At 34.1% G+C, this 22,816-nt stretch overlaps 2 protein-coding genes across 5 annotated transcripts; one reads left to right on the top strand and one right to left on the bottom strand.

Annotated features, from left to right (window-relative positions):
* The first annotated feature begins 790 nt into the window (after nt 1-790).
* Nucleotides 791-3,492, top strand: LOC109858394 (juvenile hormone acid O-methyltransferase-like). Of its 2 annotated transcripts, XM_020435581.1 has the most exons (8): nt 791-943; nt 1,309-1,422; nt 1,514-1,666; nt 1,842-2,038; nt 2,127-2,295; nt 2,457-2,589; nt 2,715-2,865; nt 2,949-3,492. In XM_020435581.1, exons 4-8 carry the CDS (start codon nt 1,849-1,851, stop codon nt 3,179-3,181), a joined length of 876 nt encoding a protein of 291 aa, XP_020291170.1. In that variant the 5' UTR covers nt 791-943; nt 1,309-1,422; nt 1,514-1,666; nt 1,842-1,848; the 3' UTR covers nt 3,182-3,492. The 2 variants fall into 2 exon arrangements, with proteins under 2 accessions (XP_020291170.1, XP_020291171.1); XM_020435582.1 differs by lacking the exons at nt 1,309-1,422; nt 1,514-1,666.
* Nucleotides 3,493-13,063: 9,571 nt separating this feature from the next.
* On the bottom strand, nt 13,064-22,704 carry LOC109858398 (1-phosphatidylinositol 4,5-bisphosphate phosphodiesterase classes I and II). Of its 3 annotated transcripts, XM_020435587.1 has the most exons (17): nt 22,011-22,704; nt 21,399-21,531; nt 20,920-21,066; nt 19,926-20,197; nt 19,763-19,847; nt 19,216-19,633; nt 19,020-19,140; nt 18,736-18,931; nt 18,362-18,656; nt 17,526-18,238; nt 17,121-17,435; nt 16,961-17,005; nt 16,665-16,893; nt 16,356-16,566; nt 15,949-16,267; nt 15,660-15,851; nt 13,064-15,287 (listed from the first exon to the last, which is right to left on the bottom strand). In XM_020435587.1, exons 2-17 carry the CDS (start codon nt 21,483-21,485, stop codon nt 15,165-15,167), a joined length of 3,768 nt encoding a protein of 1,255 aa, XP_020291176.1. In that variant the 5' UTR covers nt 21,486-21,531; nt 22,011-22,704; the 3' UTR covers nt 13,064-15,164. The 3 variants fall into 3 exon arrangements, with proteins under 3 accessions (XP_020291176.1, XP_020291177.1, XP_020291178.1); XM_020435588.1 differs by lacking the exon at nt 22,011-22,704 and having other exon boundaries at nt 15,949-16,264; nt 21,399-21,501; XM_020435589.1 differs by lacking the exons at nt 16,961-17,005; nt 22,011-22,704 and having other exon boundaries at nt 21,399-21,501.
* Nucleotides 22,705-22,816: the final 112 nt, after the last annotated feature.

Here is a 22,816-nt window from a genome sequence, read left to right as displayed (position 1 = left end):
TATATGTACATATATATGCAGAATAAACCATTTTATTCAATACATGTGAACATCTGGAAAAAGAAAAATTTCTTCAAAAAATGTTTCAGACAAAAATTATATGACATTTGAGATCAAAATTGTTGAATAAATTTGATTCTACGTTGAAGGCTGAAGTGCACTCGGCCGTTGTCCTAATGGCCGATAATGAAGAAGATTCGAAAGCGGAACTCTGCGCCTTCGGCTTGTTCAGAAACTCACAAAAAATAATACATAGGCAAACTATGTATAGAAACTGTTATGCTGGATCGGTGTCTTCCTGCGGCGTCACATATGTGTCAGCACAATCCGTTCGCAAAACGGCCTGCGTTAATGATCCATGTATGCGATGCAAGGACACTGCATTTTTTTTCATTCAAATGTTGGAATGTTCGGTTAAAAACGCGAAATTTAAACGAGATTTCTAAACAACTACAATATATATATATATATATATTTTTTTTTTTAATTTATTACTATACGATTTGTATATATTTCACACTATCAATATGTTCTGGTGAAATTGAACGACACCGGATGTATGGGTCGGTGAACTACCGAATTTAATGTTTAAATTAGAGTGTGGCAATAAAGTGATTTAAGGAAGAATTCGGATGTTGGGGTAGGTAGAGGCACCAAAGAATAGAACAGACTAGAGGGGAACGAGAATGAATGAGAGGAAGAGCAAGTCGCGTATACGAGTGTGTATGTGAGTGTCGCCGAATATAAATACTAAAGACGAAGTTAAAAAGTTAGCAGTACAGAAGCGAATCTGGCATTGTGAGTTGGTCACCTATATCAAACTAAGTCCTGACCTGAAGAAGACTTCGGGAATCTGATTTTCTATAAGATCAAACAATTTATAAAAAAAAAACACTTGCGCGCGCGTGTGTGTGTGTTATAAAAGAATAAACTCAGAAATCCGGTAAGTCAATTTCAGATTTTATTTTGCGCTTAAATAACAAAAATTACTTGTTAAATTATTATCAGTTTAAATATAAAAGCTCATATACACTTAATAATCGTCAACGATACTCATTCGGGTTCGGAGCGCGCGATCTTTTCGAGCGTTTTCTATATCATTGGCGGATGCGAACCTTCGCTTCTTCGGGAAAAAGGAAAACATTTGTCATCAAGACGGTCGAACACAAACTTACTTTAACGCTGAGAAGTCTCACAACACGAGATTGTATACTTGTGTGATCGTCCTAATGACAAATATTTTCTTTTTCCCCTACTTTATGTATATATATTGAATGTCTGTTGACGAATCAAGGTGAATTCAAACAGCAAAACAATAACTAACGATAAAGATGTAAAGCTGAGAAGCGACAGAAGGTTCGCACTTGCCGATGAGAGAAGATGCCCGAAAAGATTATGCGCTCCGAAACCGACTGATGTGATGTGAGTTGGCGATTATTATTAAGTGTTGATGAGGTTTTTAATACAGTGTTTATGAGGTTTTTAATTAATTAAACTGTGATAAATATTTCAGGTAAAATTTCGAGTAATTTCTGTTATTTAAATAAATAAATTCAAATCTAAGATCTTACAGTAGTTTTTAGATTGTAACAGAAATAAACACTTATATTTCTCTTTCTTTTTCGAACAATTAAAAGTGTTAAAACACTAGATAGGAGACTAGAAGGTACGTAACAAACTGTTTTAGAAGTAGATATGATCTACGTTAAAGATGACTTTTGGCTTAATTACTGTTGTATATATTTTTTGATTATTAACTGAAAAACTATGTAAATAATTTACAACTAATACGAAATATACATATATACAGAGATAGGCGTTGTAATATTTACACATTTTAGCTCCACCATGGACCAAAGTGATGAATATGTTAATAAAGGAAGTCAGATGCAGCAACGTGATACACTCGATGTTCTGCAGGAATTTTCGGATGAGCTTGATCGGTTTCATGGTATCGTTCTCGATATTGGAAGTGGACCAGGAAAAGTAACAAAAATGATGTTAATGCCACGTTTAAAAAACGTCAATAAAATAATAGGTTAGTAGTAAATATAATCAAGTGAACGAATTTTGACACTATATATATGTACGTCTTTTATAACAAGAAAATGTATTGTCACATGTAGGTGCGGATATTTCTCAGAAAATGGTGTGTTATGCCGAAAAAAATTATGCTCATGACAAAATACGGTATATTGTTTTTAACATTGAAATAGTTGAACTACCAAATGATCAAATTAATAAGTATGAACATATAGTTTCTTTCTATGCCTTGCACTGGACTTACGACATACAGTAAGCAGTCATTTTTGATAATTCTTTGTTCTCTTTTTTCGCACAAACGAGAAATCACAATTCTTAAAACTCATAATTTTTAAGACATTAGTTTTTGTTATTGCATATTAATTTTTTACTTACAAATTTTCCAAGCATGCTAATTGAAGTATAAATTCTAGACTAGCCTTCACTAACATTTACAAAATGCTGAAACCGCAAGGAAAAGGTTTATTTAGCTTCCTTGGTTTTCACAGTGGTTTTCGAGCGTATCTAAAACTGAAGGATTGTCCTGTATATGGGCCATATCTTTACGTAATTATATGCAATATATATATATATATATAATAAAAACAAAATTATTATACATCGACTAATACACGAGAATAAAAAATACAAAACTAAAATTTACGTCTACTTTATCCTTTTATTTGTTCAAGGATGCACATCGTTACATACCTTATTTTCAAAGAATAGAAGATGAAAATCCCGAAAAAACGTTACAAAATATGTTACAACAAATTGGTTTCGAAGTTCTGCATCTGTCCAAACGAAAAAAAAGCTACAAATTCAATAAACAAAGCCTGAAAAGTAAGATAAATATTTTGTTTGTTTTTTTGTTTTTTGTAGAGACATTCGATAAACCAAAGACTTCTGATTGTCTTTTTTTGCAGATCACGCGTGTGCTGTCAATCCCTTTTTAACGAGATTACCTAATAATATGAGAAACGACTTTATCGAAAAATTGGTTGACGAAATATTAAATGAAACTACTATAAAAGATAAAACAATAAACAACGAGAACAAAGACAAGTTAAATTTATCTTATTACATACTGGTAGTTTATGTGCAAAAACCGGATGTTGACATATCACATGAAAATGTGAAATGTATTAAAAATTTCTAATATAAAATTGTAATATAAAATTTGGTGGTGGTAATACTATGTATGAAACCGATATAAATATAATAACAAACGTTTTATAGAATATTGCGACAATATTATCGTTTTCACGCTTTACGTATGTATTATGCTAACTGACTGAAAAGAATCAAACATAAATTCAACATGATTCAACAAGATGTTTGTAATATTTTTAATTGTTAAGAAAAACCTTAATAATTTTTTTCTTAATAATTTTTCTACACAACTGTGTGATGTTCTCTATAAGATAGTTAAATTATTAATCAATCTTGTATAGAGAGGTGACGCTTATTAAGGAAGTTAAAAAAATATATACATGTATTATGTACTTAATGTCAATACATATTATATGGCAAAACATCTTAATGTCAGCTAAATTTTTATCCCATAATTCGAAAACCGTTCCTCTTTTCCTCTACGTGCGTTTAAACAATTACAATTGAAACTTTAATAATTTTCATCAAAATTTAAATATCTAATGCAACATGTAATTTATAATATCCGTTACTATAATTATCGTGGAATATACTGATCTAGCAAGCAGAATGAAAAAGAAACGCGTGTTGGTCTACTGTATGATTTTTTCTCGTTTGTTTTTGAGGAGAAAAAAATAAATGTAAAACGCGAAATCAGAATCGGTCTTTTTTTCCGGCTTATCAGAACAGAGCGAATATTTTATTTGCACACGTAACAGATAATAAAGTCTTCGTTTTTTCTCTACCTAAATTATATTCGTGTCTCTCGTACAAATGATAGTATATTATAAGATATTTCAAATAAGATAAAATTTCCCGTGTAAATTATTCGTTTCATTAATATATCTTTATATACAGTTAAAATATTTATTTTTGTGAGAAAGATATGCGAAAGAAACGTTTCTATTGAGTAACGCGATACATAAGGAGAAGGGATAGGAAGAAAGAGCTGCATAATGTCGTTCGTAGCTTTGTCTTCCTACACTAAACTTTATTGTACGCTATATCTTTGATTTTACAGTAGAGTACAGCCATTTTTATAGAATATCGTTATAATTGTTATACGGATCATATTATACGGGTACAAGTGGACATTGTGGTATCGATATCTTTTTTGCATAGCGGGTAATAACATTTTCTAATTCTCTAAAAAATACATACACGTACAGTCGGGTTTACACAAATAGGTTTTTGAAGAAACTGTTTGCCGAATGTCGGTTGCACATACAACGTCTCCGTGTGTGTGCGCGCTTCTTCGAAAGCACGATCGGTCTCGGTACTTTAGAGATCTGTGCGAGCTCGAAAGCGCAAGTTTGGCGATAATCTATTACAATTTTCGCTCCGTAATTTATTAATAACGTTTCGCGATAAAACATTAATCGCACGCATTTTTTTGTTTAGTGTGTGCTACTTGTTTTCACGTAACAAAACAGAGAACTCGCATGTTTAAATCCAAAGACCAAACCGGACGTGCTTTTTTTAAGTGCGATAATAATCTCGTGAAAAATATCGAAACGATTGTGTCAAAACACCTATGCGCCACAGAAAATATTCTCAATTCAAAACTTTTTGTACATTTACATGAGACAAATATTTACTATGCGTGACCCCTTCTGACTCTCGTATAACTTGTAAATTGTTCTTGCGCAAACTCAGCTTCAAAATAATTTCTTTGTCAGACTTCACTATAGCATAAAAAGGTTTCGATTAAATATGACAGAGAGAGAGAGAGAGAGAGAGAGAGAGAGAAAGAGAGAAAGAGAGAGAGAGAAAGAGAAAGAGAGAAAGATAAAAAGAGAGAGAAGACAGATAGAGAAAATGAATATATGTAATATAATATATATTTCTTTTTCTGTAGATTCTTACGGATGTAATCAGTAAGATTAAAGTATTATGTAGATCTGTTTTTTTAGTGATTGAAGCTTTGAATATTTGCAAGTTGTTCGATGCAAGTTTTGAAACGAGAATATTATCTGATTACGACAATTTTTTACGATTCACTGTATCGTAAGTTTTATTCAGTCATTTATTATATAATATGTAATAAATGCGCTCTTTTCTGACCAGAATTTTTTACAATTAATCAAACCCGGTGAATATCAATCAATTTGTTTTCATTTTTTATTCTGAAAGATTTCATTATAAAATAATATATATATATATTTTATATATATTATATATATAATTATATATAATTATATATATAATTTTATGTATATAGTATATATTGTATATATATTATATAAAGTTTACACAGAACAGAAAAATTCACAAAATTATAGAGCAATATATTATTTTACCCTGAATTACTGCTTCGAGTTAGAACAAGAATTGTAATTGGAAAGTGTAAACTTAAAACATATATATATATTTACGTCATGGAAATACTTCACATATATAATTTTTGTTTTTTACGAATAAAGTTTGCCATTATTTGTAATTCTGATGTTTTGTAATTATCACCTTGAAGAATTATCTTAACAGCTAAATTTTGTAAAAGTATTTGGGGTGTACATATAGGTACATTTATTTATCATTTACGAACTAGAGTTCCGTTACGGCGTGAGAACAAGGTAACGCTTCTCTTAAATGTACTGCTCACTTGATAGTCTCTTATTTCTATAGAGAAACATCGAACATCAAATACATACAATTATCTAGAAAAGAAGGATATTTACACAGAACAGCGAAGGATGATCGAGGGCAAGGCACAAGTGAGTCAGAGGAAAAATTAGTTTTAATTAAAGTAAATCTCTGTGTTTGTCTTTTGATCGTTTTTTTTCCTTTATGTTCTGTGAAGATCATATAGATCGTACAATCGCTGTGTGTGTGTGTGTGTGTGTTTGTAATTTTGCGTATATAATGTCATATATTGGCTGCGTTCCGAAATTCATTGCCAGTGTGTTGAAAATCTATCACGTGAGCTATAAATTTTTAAATGAAAATTAAAGTAAAATCTATTCAGCTAAATCTCCGTTGTTCGAGAGACAAAAATGAAAAAACATATAATAATTTGGAACGTTTTGATTACTATATTTCGATCTTCATCAAAAACTCTCCAATATAACTGCCAAATTATAAAAATACAATGAAATATAAAACCACTAAGTAAACAATTTAAGTATAAAAATACACAGACTTTAGATAGTTTATTCGCGTTTAAGTCGCAACCGTCAACTGTGCACAAGAACTTCAGAACAGGAGCGTAATTTTCAATTGAATTATAACCGTCAACCTGCGGTTATCGCGCAGCGATTTCGGTCATGATTTCCAATGGAATGATGTTAATATCTATTTAAAACTTTTATCATAAAAGATTAATATCTGTTGAAATGTTATACATAAATGGAGAAAAGCGGTGTTAATTTAATGAAAAATACTGAGTTCTTTGATACACATATATACACACACACACACACATCATTAATCAACAAGATAAATAGATAACTATATATTGGTCTATGTGTTTCTTCTCCCTTCTGCTGTTACTTTAACTTGCGTTTCACTGCGGTTTCTCTATCACGCAGTTATATTCTATACGTTGTGCAGAACAGCCTCCGTTTGCGACTGTGAGTGTTGTCGATCGTTAAAGAAGGTCAGCGCTCATTTTAACAGTCTTTACAGTGAGTTTAACTAAAATAATTTTTGACTTAATTCTTCCCTTTAACTTTACGAAGTTTTTATTGACATGATTATTTTTTACTTGACTTTTTTTGACTTTTAACATTGTTGTAACATTGACCGTTTCTCAGTTTTCATTAATTTATGTTACATTAATCTTACATTAAAATGCTCTGCTCATCTTAGTCTGTTAACAGACATAAAAATAAATACAGCGGTCTAAACGTGTATTATACACTCACTGTTTATTTTTATTTTGTTACATTGGAGAGTCTATATATTTTCAGTTTGGCTAATAAAGATTAAAATATAATGAAACGTTCTAAATTATTATATTAAGCTTTTTTCATCTTTATCTCTTAAACAACAGATATTTAGCTCAATAGGTTTTATTTTAATTTATAATTTTTGGTTTTTGGAACTTATTTTAATATTTAGTTATAGATTTTCAGTACAATGACAGTATATATATAAATACAATACAACGGAACGTATTGAACTGTATATACATATACGTTCTTACGTTGCAAAAGAAAATTATACATGTATATCGTATCATATCATATAATCAGACGTCGCCGACGTGAATAATCGACAATCATTGCTATTTAGCGAAGACAAACTATTTCTACCATATAGTCTTGCGCGATATTTCTTTGTCTATATCACTGCGTAGCGCGAGTAACAATTGGTTTACATTGTTGTCAGACAATGTGTATCGAAGATATATAAAATAACAAATACATGTATACGCGCACGTTATAAATCAACGATATGTTATTAATTAATCAGCAGAAATTATTTCTTGAAATATCTAAACAAAACAATGGAAAAATGGAAAAACAGGAAAAGTAGCATTGAAAACCAAACCATCACGTAATGAACACAACAAATCATAATCCTTTGTTTACTAGTGGTTACATAACAGAAGTAAGGATATCAATAACAAATTCAATTGTCGATCAAAGAATATAAATAATATATACAAATGAGAAACAACATATGTAAATCGAGCCGTCGCAAGTGGCTAGACATCATTAAGAAAATTAACAATAAAAAAAATATATATGCATAGATACAAGCGAAAGCAATTCTGAGTCAACAGACATGACTCGCTCTATCCAATCGTTTGCTAAAAGTTACACAATCGAAAGACATCGCGCGCAAATGTACAAATGATTGAGCAGAACACAGAACTCTCGCAACAAGACACAGAGAGAAAAAAAACTCTAAGATAAACAAAAAAACTTCATCTTAATTTCATACTATAATACATGCGTCCAATCAATTTCATACAACCAAGTTACAAAAGGAAGACGAAATTTGTATAGAAGGCAATACGCAGGCATTAAGCTCAAAAGTAGATAACGTATACGTGTGTACATATACATATATGTGTGTATGTATATTATCCTGTACATATACAGCACACACAGACGTTTCTAATACGTACTTCGTAATATATCAAGTGCTGCTGCATTACGTCAATTTTCAGTAAATTTTTTTTTCTTTTCTTCGTACCGTCTCGTGTCTTTTTTTTCTCTCTTGGGCGCGTTTCTTGTCACCATGAATAAATTCATACTCACGTAAATAGGTAAATTTAGCGAGCACTCTACGAGGCAAATCTACGACGCTGCAATACCTGATAACCGAGCTTTCAATCCTGAGAATCTGCAGTATATAGACTCGTTAAACGCAAAAGCATTTGCAAAAGTGCGGTTTCAAGTGCACAAAATACTTTACATACAAAGCAAGATACTGCCAAACATACGTGTGCGTACGTACGTTTATGCGTGTACTGAGTTATGACGCGATATTTTTTTTTTTTTCCTGAGAGTTCTGTAACTTAAGAGAGAAAACGACAAAGAGCAAACTTGTTTTACAGATCTACGAAAATATCAATGTATACATCAGATGACCTGCTTTCCGCTATGTCGATTAACGATATTATCGTTATGTGTTGAAACTGACAATCAACAAGACAACTGACAATGACGTGGCATGGATAAGAATTACAAAAGATTATTTTGGCCAAGAGCGAGATAGAAAAAGAGAGAATATATAATACACACGTTGCTTCTTGTCTTCTTTGTTAATATAGACGCATTTACATGTTAAAAGATCCCGCCCGCCTTCGATGGAATCGCTGAAAATCGAAGGAGGACGCTAAAAGTTTAAGGGCAATATGATCAGGTACGAAGAATCGTTGTTAGGAAAGACTCTTATTACTTTTTGTTATGTGAGCTCAAAAGGATTGACGCAATAGAGAGAGGCACGCGAGATAGAAATAGATAGCAAAATACTTTAAAACCTGTGAGAGACGTCATTGCTTTTATACATTTGACACGATTGTGACAGAGGCGGACGTTTAGACGCTCCAATTTAAAACTTGGACAAGAGAGCACACGATACTTTCGAGAAAAACAGAATGATACTAATAGCTTAGCCAAATTATTATGATCGTTTGTATATAGGCCGTTTCATTTCACACATATATCCTTATATGTATTATATACGTCTGCATATATATATATATATATATATTTTCATAAATTATTCTAAAACGACAAACACGTTTACTTTTTTTCTCTCTCTCTCCCTCTCTCTCTCTCTCTCTCTCTCTCAGAAATAGTTATTTGACAAGTCATTTTATCATATATAGCAACGTGTGTGTGTGAAAAATACTGTTAAAAAGTTAATGATTTCAGTATTATCGATGTGCTTTTTTGTCTTTTCTTTTTCTATCTATCTCTCTCTCTCTCAAAACATAAAATTGTTTATCAATCAATATTATCGATTTTTTTCATGGCAGGCAAATAAGATTATTATTTATTTATAAGGAATTCACTGGGTTAAGACATGTTGGTATCAATTATGAGTGTACAAGCTCGGATAATATCGTGACGCGCACATTGATCAACTGATATTGTGCGATCAACACAATTCAGTCGTAAACGTGTTTGTCGTGCGAGTAACGCAAGTAAGTAACGCAAAAAATTCTTACTTGTTTTTCGCATATTTCTCTTAAAAACATTATGTTAACAGTGATTATACGATAGAACTACCATTGTATTTTTTCTTTCTGACTATCCTACAATTAACAACATCAACAGCAACAACACGGTATATACATATTTATACATATGTGTTACGTGTATACATACATATATGCATACATACATGTGTATATGTATGTATATGTGTATGTATCAACGTAAATATATTATTACCTAAATACTCCGTATACGTATTCTGGCGTGTAAATGTTCACTTATTTATTTAATTTTTACGAACATGTGTATATATACATATACATGTATACATATATGTATATATATATACATGTTCTTATTTTTACGCACGCGAGTATATTACAAATTACATCAATGTAGAAAGAGAATAACGCAGATCACATCTTTCGAGTATGCCTATTCCATTCACACTATGTGGTCGTACATATAAGATCTACGACAACAAAAAAGATGTATGATAATAACTCTCGACCTATAGGTGAAAGACATAAATGCATAAGGTGGATCACATATTATGCGCAAAAAATGATTGAAGAATTAGACACAACAGGTAGGAAAAACAAACGCGCGAGAACTCGACAATTAAAAGATCACTTAATAATTTTTAATAATAAAAAAAAAGAGCGGAAAGAGCAAAAAACATTTATATATTATTTAGAATATTTAAATTTGCTTTAGATATATATGTACAAAAATAAAGACTTTTCGACTCCTTTCGATCACAAATCAGAAATAATCGCAAAGTTCGACAACAAAAAAAACCCGAATAAAATACTTATTATCAAAATCGAAATATATACGCGAGACACGCAAAATATACGTATAACATAAAAAAAGCATTCTATTTGCATACTCCTTACGTCGCTTACATTCTAATATAAATTATCTTACGACGAATTCGACACTTTTTCTAAATTACACCGGAGCAAACGCAACTTTTTGAGAAGAGAGTAATCAAAATACGTCTTCGAAAAGTTCGAGCTACAACAATTGATATTTATTAAAGCGATATGAGAGAGATAGACGCGCATTGTCATTCTCGTGTATTTTGACACAACAGTTGCAAACATCTCGAAACTAACTTCTTCTTTGTTGCATTGATATACAGTATTACGCTTATGCTACAATATTATATATATAAAATGCGCGTTTTCTTAAAAAAGTTTCGTAACATCTCGAAAAACACTCACGAACGTAATGAAATAACGTTTCCCGAAAGAAATCGAGAAATAAAAATATCACTAATACGCAAGACAACACTGGAAGAAGCGCAAGTAGCATTACGATAAGTTACATAACAATAGAATTCAGTGTACTGCAAAATTTGCACATTGTTTAAATGTTTTTGTTCGTTATATCACCGCGAGAGTCGTTTAATGTGTTTTGCGAAGTGTATATAGGATTTCACGAAGTATCCACTCGATCGCATCGACATTTGCACGCACATGTACGCGTATAGTTTTTTGTTTTGCACACGTGTATAATTATGCTATTATACATTCTTCTCAAGTGGTGTTTTAGACTTATTATTCTTAGACAAAAGAGAGAGTTGCACACACATATATTTAATATAAATATCATCTAATATTATTACGACTATCTATCATCACCCGTGGCCAGATAAAATCAGTCGCGTTACAAGCTACAACCTGAAGAACGACCGGTAACTTCATTTGTTGGAAGAATCTTATCGCGATAATTGGCATCGACTAAAAAATGGTAACTCTTCGTATTCTCTCAATGGTTTCGTGTATATGTCTATTTGTAAGCTATGTCTATCGATTATGTATATGTGTTTGTGTGTGTAATCATTTCCCTGTAATAGACGTGATACTGTAATATCTATTTACAGTGGAACAAATGAAACGTCTCATTATACGAGTACTTGAAGGAGAAGTGCACATCGGGATATTATAACTTTGAGATTATATTATTAATCTTACGAAAGACGCGCTCTTATTATCGCCTGCAATAATAAATGCATCTGCTGCTTTTGTCTCTGAAGAATCTGGAGTTGATACACCCACAAGATTAGAAACGCTAATGCAAAACAAATTATAAGAATGTATATAATCTAATAAATTTAACAAATATGTTTTTCAACATCCAAAAAATTGACATACCTACAAAAATTACAAACACTAATACAAAACAAATTAAGAATGTATATAATCAAATAATAATAAATTTAACAATCGTATTTCTCAACATAATTGTATATGCTGTGTATATACAATTATTATTGCACGCGACATATGTGTGTGTATGTGAACACAACATATTTCTATAATGAAATAAAATTCATACAAGTCACATACACATTTATAACATAAATATAAAAAAAGATTTCAATTGAAAACTCGTATAAAAAAATAATATTGAGTTTTTGCCGTAGTTCGAAGATAATTTCAAAAAATTAGAAAAGTCAAGGTACAAGTTATAAGCTCGATAGAACTAATAAATTAACATAGATAAATAAATCTAATTTGAGATTAACATAGATAAATAAATCTAATTTGAGATTAACACACAATACATATCCTCTTTGTGTGTTCACAATCTTTTAATATAAAATATCAAACATATATATATATATATATATGTATACACATATATAGGTACAATCTGTGCTGAGATTCGTATCCAAGTTGCGCAGATAAACAACTTTTGTGTTTGAGAATAAATTGTATCATATTATAATTACTCTTTAATATATATATATATATATAAACACTGGATGAAACAAATCTTTTTGTGTAAGGACATAAACGTAGACGATAAAAAGATGTATTTACAATTGCGCGTGAATTTTAATATAGACACATACACACGCGTAAAAGCAAATAAATTTCCAAAATTCAAAATGCTTCAAAAGCAGTTGTGCAATACATTTTGTGCTACCGAACGACTTTTCGTGTGCGATTCAAAGTGCGAGTCAAATAAGTTAACAAAAGATAAACTTTCAAATTCATAACGATATAATATTGCATTTTTGTCATTCAAAGATAATTTTTGAAAAATTATACGCGACAAGATATCAAATGTGACAAATTTTTTTTAGTTTATTCATTTTATTTTATTCAAAACCAAAAGTTTTGAAAAGTAAGACAAAATGCAATGTCTCAGGAAACCAAATATATGAATAACAAAAATAAAAAAAGCAAAAATACGACAAAGTATGTACTCGCGCATTAATTACAAAAAATGTATATATATGTATATATATATATATATATTATAATAATATCATGTATGGTAATATTATATATTGTAATATCATGTGTATATTCACTGTAAAACGAAATATCTCATCACAAGTACCAACACACGCGTACGCGCGCGTACGTAAAGCACGCGCTATCGAATATGCTTCATCATATAAAAATATGTAAAGAAATTTAAACAAAATCGTTCTGTCCATTAAACTGAACTTTCACCGAACTTCTTTTGAATGTTTTACATAAAGAATTATTATTCTTTAATGAATAATCAAAAAAAAAACTTAAATATACACTTAGAACAACAATCAATAATGAGAGATTGATGCGGCATGCTAAGATATGACTGACATCGAGCATATATCTCTTCGATCCTTAACTCAATATGTTTATAAATAAATAGCAAATGTAAGTTTCTGACTAATACGATAAAAGTTTTTCTTTCATTTTTCTCTCTCTTTCTTTCTCTTTCTCTCTCTCTTTCTCTCTTCCTCTAAGTTTGTTACAATTAAGAATTCTTTCACATATTTATATACACGTATCGTAATCTAATGTATCGTACGATTAGAAACAACAAGGACAATGTTATCTCGTATATTATATATACATATATTTATATGTATGTATATATGTATGTATAATATATATATAACATTTTTGATTGTCTTCATCAAAGAGGTTTGCCCGACCGGATTACTCAGAATACAAAGAGATTCGCTTAATTTTTTTTTTTTGTTTTTTTACAGAGTGAAATACACACCGAGATATATACCCTTACGTCTCCGGCCAGAACAATGTTTTGCTATTTTCTCTTCACATAGTATAAATATGAGAAAAAGAAAGTTTTTTTTTTTTTACAGAATACTTTCAGTCAAAAATATATCAGATCACTCGCGCGTTTATGCAATCTTCCCTCAAAGCTTTACAAACCTTTTCTAGGCCAAAGAGAGAGATTCTTGCGATTCATCCACTTACACACATTATTCTGACTGGAATCTCCTGAGATCTGTGAACGTTCGTAAATGGTTAAAGATCAATCTCTTGTTTTTCTTCTCCCCGCCGTGCGAAACGGAATTAAATCTTAAACGCGCGATCAGATTTGGTTTGTTTTGTGTAGTCAATTAAATAACGATGTCTCTTATGCATATAACAACAATATTAAATATTAGCACTTAGGAAGGTATAGTATTCTTTCTTATTTAGAATACCTCTCTCTCTCTCTCGCGAACGATCGCCTTAAGATCGTTATACTCGAAATACGTGTAAATAACTTCGACCGCGTCACGTCAGCGACCATCCTTAAATTCCGAAATCTTTTCTAAGATTGCTTAATACTGTGCGCAAATAACGCGAAACTTACTTATCTATCGTCGAAGTTCCGTCCCCTTTCCGTTTCTTCTTTTGTTTACTAAGCGAATGCGTTTTATTCATTAAAGAGATCAAGGACATAGAGTTTTCACACACCTAGAGATGCACGATTGATCGAAAGAATCGATCGACACCGTCGATCGAGTAATAATCAATGTACTAAAAGACACGTTGGTGCGTTGAAGTAATAGATAAATATCACTTCAAACTTGCACTCATTGTATCCGTTGACTTTAATCTCCTGAAGTATTAAACGATAAAAGTTCTAGTACACATAATATATACACATAACTTGTATTCATATATCGTAATTGAAGTGCGTTATTCGTCTTGTGCTTTGTTTATCCGTGTATAGCACCAAACTGCCTGAAGTCGCTCGATCTTTCGAATAACGTACCGTCATCGCAATATCATACGAGACGGTATCATGTTGCCTCTCGTTCTCTGTTGAGAGCAGCTGTATACAAGCACTGCAGGCCAACATTGTTTTCTTAAGTCGTAATATCGGTGAATATTGGTTCGTTTTTTTTTTTTTTTTTTCGTTTGCGTTCGTCAGGAAAAAAATACAAACGATATCTCAGTTGCTTCCCATGTTTCCCACCTACATCTATCTTGTTACGAAATTCAGACTTATGCGTTTGATGTAGCAAATTGCGTAATTGGATGCTCTGAACAACGTGTAAACGGCATCAGACTTGATGACCCGACGTCACTGCCTCTCGATCAAAACACACATCAAACAATCCCATTTTCAATATGTATTGTCACTAAGTGATTCGGACATGCTACTAGTAGTTCCGCCGGATAGTGACAACTCGCCACTCTCATATTTGCTGTAGCGACTATTATATTCCGCTATTAAATTAGCTTTTACCTGTCAGTAAAATATATAAAGTTCCATTAGAGATACGTTATTGTATACGTCAAAATGTGTGACATGTTACTCATTCGGTAACTCTCGCATATAAAGACCGGAATGAGTGAGAATTCGCTCAAATAGAAGCAAGTAGAATCAACTATAAATTTATTTTTCGGGAACTGTATCTGTTAACGTGTCCTCTTGAACGCTCGTTGAGAAAAAGTAAACGACGATAGGAAAAGTAAGTGAAACAGAGGTAAAAATCAGATAAAAAAATCTGGTGTCAAATAAGATTCGAGGAAACATCGCGTTACTAAATAGGACAAGAAAGATAAAATTGCATCCGTATATGCGGAATGTCAAAACTTTATGTAGGGATATACAAACCTTGGCTCGTTCCTCCTCTAACTTTTGTCGCACTTCTTCGTGCTGCCTTTCCAGTTCCTCTTTCTTTTTATCATAAATGTTTGTTAAACGCGTGCATTCGTTCACAGCTTTCTCCACGGTCGATTTTGCGACTTCTCTTTTTATGCGCTCCAGTTCCGCTTTGTCTTTGTGCACTTTGGCTAATTGTTTGACCTTGACAATAACAAAAAATATTTAACGATTATACGATATATCGCTCGTTTCATACGCATCTTATTTAAAAGAAACGAAAATTCCAGTGAATAACTACCTCGCCTTGTCGCGTAGCCTGCAGCTTTCGTTTCACATCCGCGGTTTCTCTGTCGAATTGAACTTGCAGCATTTTCAGTTGATTAGACTGCGACGCTTTCATCACTTTTTCGACAGTAGCAAAAAGAATCTCGTAATATTTTTCCTGAAGTTCAAGTTCTTGTTGAGCATGCATTTTGCATATGGCTAAAAATCGTTCGCTTTGACTTCTGGGTATTCCTTTGTTTTCATTTCCTTCGCGATTTTCCGCATTCTCCGGAAGACATTCGGAAGACTCGACAATAGCCAAGGTACTTAAGCCAACATCACTCGAGAAACTGCTTTATCAATCAATCGTACGACATTGAAAGATAAAACTTTTTATGTCACGTTTGTATTATATATAACACATGTGTATAATATACTTACATGTTTTTGCTCGATAGTCGCTTCACTAATTTATTGCTCATGTAGAATTTTGATTTATGCTTCTCGCCGTCGGTCGATTGCATTCGGATCTTTTCTTTTTCGTGTTTCTTCCTCAGAGATTCTAATTTCTTCTCAAGTTCCATTTTCTTTTCCCTAACCAGTTTATTTTCCATAAACTTCTCTAAATTTTCTGCTACTATTTCATCGCCCGCTGTAAGAAACAAGGTCGATAGACAAACGGCGGTGCAAAAAAATGCAAAAAGATCAAAATATATTCATCGTTAAAATAATCGAGAAAACAATATTCACTAGTGCTAGCATTGACTGGGCTTTTCGGTGCAGATGTGGACGTTGTTTCGATTGGTTGAGCCGGGACTGCGGGAGTAGGTGGGACATCGTCCATGTCCACCGTTTCCGAACTGCTCAAACCGGCGATAGACGGTCTACCGTGTACACTACTGGAAGCGGTTAAAAGACCCGGTAATTCGCCCATAGACTGCGTTTGCCACGGAACTCGTTTATTTTTCGCAACTTCCTCCTGTAAAGACATAAGGTGTCGTTACCGACACATGTCATTACAAGTCTAATCGTACTAGAGAACTTACAGCTGGTTTAGCGGAACTAGCAGCATCGCCAACCTTATTCTTATCCTATGCAAAACGTTAGTAAAAAGTGTTAAAACTGTTATAGTGCGTATAGCGTTAAAAAGAACAAGTTGTTATTAGAGCTGTAACTAGTAAATTGACACATTTTTAAAATCCATACTTCAATCTCTTCCGGTGCTTCCAAGCAATCTGTGAGAACTTTCAATTGGTTCGCCCTCTTCTCGATTTCGTTCTGATACTTGATTGGATTCGCTAAAGCTTCAGCGAGCTCGCTCAGACCATCGGGAACGTAATCCTTCACGATAACATGTAGAAACAGACTTGCCAACGGCAACGGTTGACCGCATTCCGTTCTCAGTGCAACGTGCCTATATCCCGGGCATAATCCGACTACGGGAAGCACCCTATGGCCGATCAAACGTCCGGATTCTTCGAAAGCGGCTATTCTTATTGAAGCAAGTTCTGGCAGAACTACCTGGTAATGTGACGAGAACAGCGCGTGAACACAAATAAATATTTTACAGCTATTTGTTTTTAAACATATGCAGTTTTATTATTGTCTAACCTTTTTGAATACAAACGGCTCCTCGTCGTATATTGGGTTGATCCCGTTATTCGGCACGGTTTTTGTGCGAAACTTCTTTCTCACGGTGTCCGCTGGTAAACCATACATTTCTACTTCCACATAAGTGCCCACTCGTTTATCGATCAAAAATTGCGCGGATATCACATGAATACGAACAGTGCCCGCTATAATACCGTCTACCGTGGACTCGGCAAAAGGATCGAATCGTCGATCCTTTCTCCTCATAAATTCCGGCTTTAGCAGGTAACCGCAACGTTGATTGTACTCGAATATTCCCAGATTCAATTGCATCGCCAGGTCAAGTGTTTGATAATTCAACGCAACCAATTGACATCCCGCATTCCAAAATACTTGTGGCATAAAATTACTGGAATCGAATCGCGTGCCCGATGGATAAACTCTGGACAGTTGATGCTTGTTGTAATTTACGAATTCCAGTGGCTTTTCTTTCAAGAGAGTTGTAGCTTGCTTTTCGTCGAAAGACGACATTTCATACATGCGATTCTTTTTTTCAGCCGATTCGAAACTGTTGAAATGTACAGGTTGCACGTAATTAACTAGAGCTGAAATTTCCGCACCGGCTTCCGTCTCTTTGGCTTTAGATGGTTTATCCGCCGCTTTGTCGCCCATTTTCAATTTCATATCTTCCACGTTACACTCCTCTTCCTCCGTGCTCGATTCATCTTCGTCATCTGCAAAAATAAAATTCATCAAGTGTCTTTTCCCCAAACACGTAAAAGAATATACATTTATAATTTTATATATTAAATATATATATTTTTTTACACATATATTTATAATTTTCTATTGCCAACCTTCGTCGTCCTGACCGCTGTCTTTACTACCCTGTCTCTGCTGCAGCATCGGAGCATGAGAAATGTCCCCATTTTCGATGTGCTCATTTTCAGACGCAACACCGTCAGTCGCCTCATTTTGAGGTAAATCCCCGCCGTTCTCCTCCAATGAATTCCCGATTTCGTTTGGAGCACCCTCGCCTGACGGTGGTTGTTGCTTTTTCTGCTTCTTATGATGGTGATGCTTCTTTTTATTTTTTATTATTATCTTGCGCTTTAACAACAACGGCGGCGGAAGTTCCTGGCCTGGCTCTAACTACGAATACAAGAAAGATCATTTGCTTCTTTGCGCACAACAACACACACTTTTCGTCGAGAGTGGTGCCTAAAACTACCTTGTGCGATTCGAGTGGCGCGTCAAGCAACATTTCTCCAAAAAACTCTCTGCAGTACTGTGCGATCTTGGCTTGCTGCTTGGTATTGCAGTGATTTTCGAAACTAAGTATGACAGGATATTCAGACGTTTTAAAAGCGCTCTCAGCAATCGCTTCTATGACATCCCGCGCACATATTTCGGGCACGAATGTGTATCTAAAAAGACGCGTTTGTATTGTTTATCTATGAGAAATTACTACGTTACATGCCTATACGAAAAACAATATTGTGACATTTTATTTACCCGTGAACAATGACGGGTTCCTCGAATTTTCCATTCCAAAAATCTAATTCAACACATCGACAACCAGCCAGAAGACACTGACGATAGATTTCAACCGAGCTCCTTCCGGTAAGCTGATGTCCTAATCGGAAAAAATTTTCGTCTCGTCACTCTTCAAAATCAAGTGAAAACATTGTATTTTAAATGACGCACGTACCTGTTAAGTATGTATTGTGACTAGAATTTATAAAGTAATGCGCGAGGGGTTGATCCATATCGTCGGACAATTCAAACTTGGAAACAGCAACGATCGAATTATCCTCGCTCATGAGATATCGCAAAAACCCATCAAAACTGAGTTGGCCTTTATTCGCATTAGACTTGTTAGGTTCGTATTGATTTATGATATCTTTCGCTCTCGCTTCATTTGCATACGGATACAATATCTCGTTGAGGCGTGGATCCCGTTGCGTGTTGTTCAAGAAGTCTACAAATTGCATAACAGACATCAGCCTGCGTTTACTGTTGCCAACAATTCCTTCGAACACTTTTTCCACGTCCGATCTTTGAGTGAGAGATTTGTAAAAGTTAAAGAAATCCTCGAATTGAAATTTTGACAACGGCACGACGTCATCCTACACATAAAAAAAAAAAAAAAAAAAAACAATCCAGTATTATTATATGAAAATTATTATTATATGAAAATAAAATCAAATAGAACAGTTCGAGACTGATATTTGTGCTACAGCACAACAAAGACTCACTTTTCCCGATGGAAAACCAGAAATGTCGAGCGCTTTCTCAACGCGCTTGCGATCGTCTTTGTTTTGTGTAAACATTCTTATTATACTGCAATAAGATTCAGATGTAAAAATGACACTTGGCAAACAATGTTAGAATCACACGCGCAACCTTGCGTATACTCACTCCTTCACCGGTATTTTTCCAGATTTATCAGCAGTAAGCGTAAGCTTGGTGTGCGCTTTTAGTAAAAACATGGTTGTGCTGGTGTTTAACTGAATTAAATTATACGCGAATTCGAAAAGTCGTTCCGTCCATTGTCGAGCTATATCGGCACACATTGTGGAAAAATTAATGAACGTCATGTTGACAAAGTCGGAACCGTAGCAAATTGTCAAAGTTTTGTCCTCCAGGGAATCTTGAGAACCCATTGTGACAAGACATTTCATCTTCGGATCCTACAGAAAAATTTTCACGTAAAATTTTTACGTAATTTTTTCTCTCGCTTATTTTTTCCTTAACATTACTAACGCATTCCATTTTATCTTTCGACATCCATAAACGCATAACGCGTATAAATAGATAAAATTGTTAATAACGTGTCAGCAAGCACAAAAGAAAAAGTTTTCCATGCAACAAGCCAACAAAGTGTAGAATGCTGAATGCAAAAGTGTGCCAGCTTTTCTCATTCAAAGTTCCGCTTATTGATCTATAGGAAAATGGGATCCAATAAGATATGCTGTTAATTCAATGAATACGGAACTGCCTTTATCTATCCATTATAGGTGGTAGCAGATGTGATAAAAAAAAGCAGGCTATGTATAGAACCTAAAGAGCAGATAATGCATCTATTTATAAATTGGTCAATAATTTATGTGTTGATACTCCGTACGTCATTGTTACAATTAGAAAAAAAAAAACTATTTATTTTTCATATTTACTACACATTTTTACATATTTGCTACATTAGTGCAGGTAAAATTGCAGCTTCAAGTATAAATATTTATATAGTTTATATATATATATATATATGTGTATGTATATATGTATATATGTATATTATTTACATACATATATAAAAAATAAATAATAAAAATTTTATATCTATGTGTGCACATGTAAAAAAAAACTGCTGTGTAAGATATTAATAATTACTAAAAAATATAGGCGTGACTGATACCTTTGGTACTTTTGCATATTTTCCTGTTCGAGTATCTCTTATAATAGCTATGTCCAGCATATCCATTTCATTTTTCTGATCTACCCAGTATAAATAAAAACCATATTTATCCACTCTCAGAGTCACTGGTGTTACTGTCCCAGAATCCTATCATAACACAGCATTTGATACTATGTGTAAGAGACTGATTTTTTAAATTATATGCCTGTTTTTTATTTAAATGTGTTTTTTTTTTAAATATAAAGCAAAATATATTTGGCCGCAACACATCAAATTGATATTCCAAACAAAAAAAAAACTAAAAAAACAGACATTTTTAAAGTAAAAAATTACAGACTTTGCTCTTTGTTTTTATCAAGTAAGAAAAGACAGGCGCTTCTATATCTATCGCAATTTTCTTTTTTTATATTTACACTGCTTTTTTTTTATAAGCGCTTGATGTAGAAATTAAACTAGGAAAATTGCAAATATACACAAACCTCATCCCATTTAATAAACTTTTGTCCCTCTTGCAGGTCTTGAGGTACCTGCAGAGGTTTTGTCGTGGTTGTGCCTTTGCCCGCCATCCTCGTTGCTTTTTGCTATTGCGAAATCGTAATGTCCAGCACTGACCTTTTCGGCCGTAAAATCGGAGCAACGGAGTTACATAGAAAACAACAGTAATAACATGAAGAAGGATATGAATATTGACGAAGAGTGTGGCTGCTGCAGCGACGGAGATGGAAGCGGCGGAGGCGGAGGCGGCGAAGGCGGAGGCGGCGGCGGCGGCAGCGACGGTGACGGTGACGATGTCAGCGACGACAGCAACAACTTGAACGGTGGTAGCGAGCTCAATAACGGCTTTGACAGCGACGACGATTCTGACGGTGACAATTCCAACGGCGACAATATCGATGACATAAGTTTCATCGAGATTTCAGACGTTGAGAGCACTCAGAACGTTCACTGGTCGCTGTTGCTGCGGCGATATCGAGGCGAGGACGACTGTCACCGTCGTCGTCATCGTCGTCGTCGTTGTCGTCGTCGTCGTCGTCGTCATCGTCGTTGTCATCGTCGTCATCGTCATCGTCGTCGTCCCGCTGGAAACGTACCCGTCACAGATAGATATATCGTTTAAGGATATCCGCTCGACACGTTCTTGGGGAACATGAAGGCACATGCCGAACCCGGTCGATTAGAATCTCGTTCAACCGGGTCGCGACAGCAGTACGAAGGTCCGCGAATACATTTCATCGACGAGATTTGACCGAGATCGAGGACCGTCTCAATGATGTTTAATGACACCTAATGATTGCAATGCGCGGAGCAGCATGGAGAACAAATCGAATGATCCTTTTAATGACGCGCGCGCAGGACCTCCGACTGGTCCGACTCGTCGCACGGGTAAGACTGGGAATAAAGACGACGGGCGACTGGTCTATATGAAATAGGAACCGAGTGTTACGCGAATCTTCCGAGGTGACTTTCACGAACCGCACTTAGGGTGCGGTCACATGCAGTTTCCGAGAAAATGAAAGAGAAATATGTGGAGGTTATCCAATCGCAAATAACCGAACGATTTCCGTTTTCATTTTTTTGCTACTCTTTTGTTCATATAAAACATAATTTTATAAAACGGAAATTACTTTGATTGGTTTCCTCCCCATCATAACCCGTTTTCACTCCGATTTTGTGGAACCAGAGAAAAGACTGAGAGCGATCACGGCCTCAATTTAGCTGTTATCACTGTTCGCCAGCGCAATGTTCAGCGCTGTGGTGCACATTGGCAACTACGTGATTGTGTCATATCGGTCACATACGTTATGTACACAACGCGTCACTGAATCGCGGAATAGGCGCGGGGATCGGGGGGCAAGCGGGGCGGTTGCTCGTAGCGCCAACGAGCGCCGTGCGAACT

This window comes from Pseudomyrmex gracilis, unplaced genomic scaffold (assembly GCF_002006095.1).
Source record: "Pseudomyrmex gracilis isolate BER0280 unplaced genomic scaffold, ASM200609v1 scaffold_202, whole genome shotgun sequence".
Taxonomy (NCBI): Eukaryota; Metazoa; Arthropoda; class Insecta; order Hymenoptera; family Formicidae; genus Pseudomyrmex; species Pseudomyrmex gracilis.
Note: the sequence above shows the minus strand (reverse complement) of the source record. Positions and strands in the feature narration are given on the sequence as shown.

Coding starts and splice junctions, on each gene's coding strand:
- LOC109858394 (XM_020435582.1), top strand. CDS start 1,849: ATGGACCAAAGTGATGAATATGTTAATAAAGGAAGTCAGATGCAGCAA. Junction 2,039..2,126: donor AAACGTCAATAAAATAATAG/GTTAGTAGTAAA, acceptor TGTCACATGTAG/GTGCGGATATTTCTCAGAAA. Junction 2,866..2,948: donor CAATAAACAAAGCCTGAAAA/GTAAGATAAATA, acceptor CTTTTTTTGCAG/ATCACGCGTGTGCTGTCAAT.
- LOC109858398 (XM_020435587.1), bottom strand. CDS start 21,485: ATGGCGGGCAAAGGCACAACCACGACAAAACCTCTGCAGGTACCTCAA. Junction 19,634..19,762: donor CTGGTTTTCCATCGGGAAAA/GTGAGTCTTTGT, acceptor TTTTATGTGTAG/GATGACGTCGTGCCGTTGTC. Junction 16,268..16,355: donor CGACTATCGAGCAAAAACAT/GTAAGTATATTA, acceptor TGATTGATAAAG/CAGTTTCTCGAGTGATGTTG.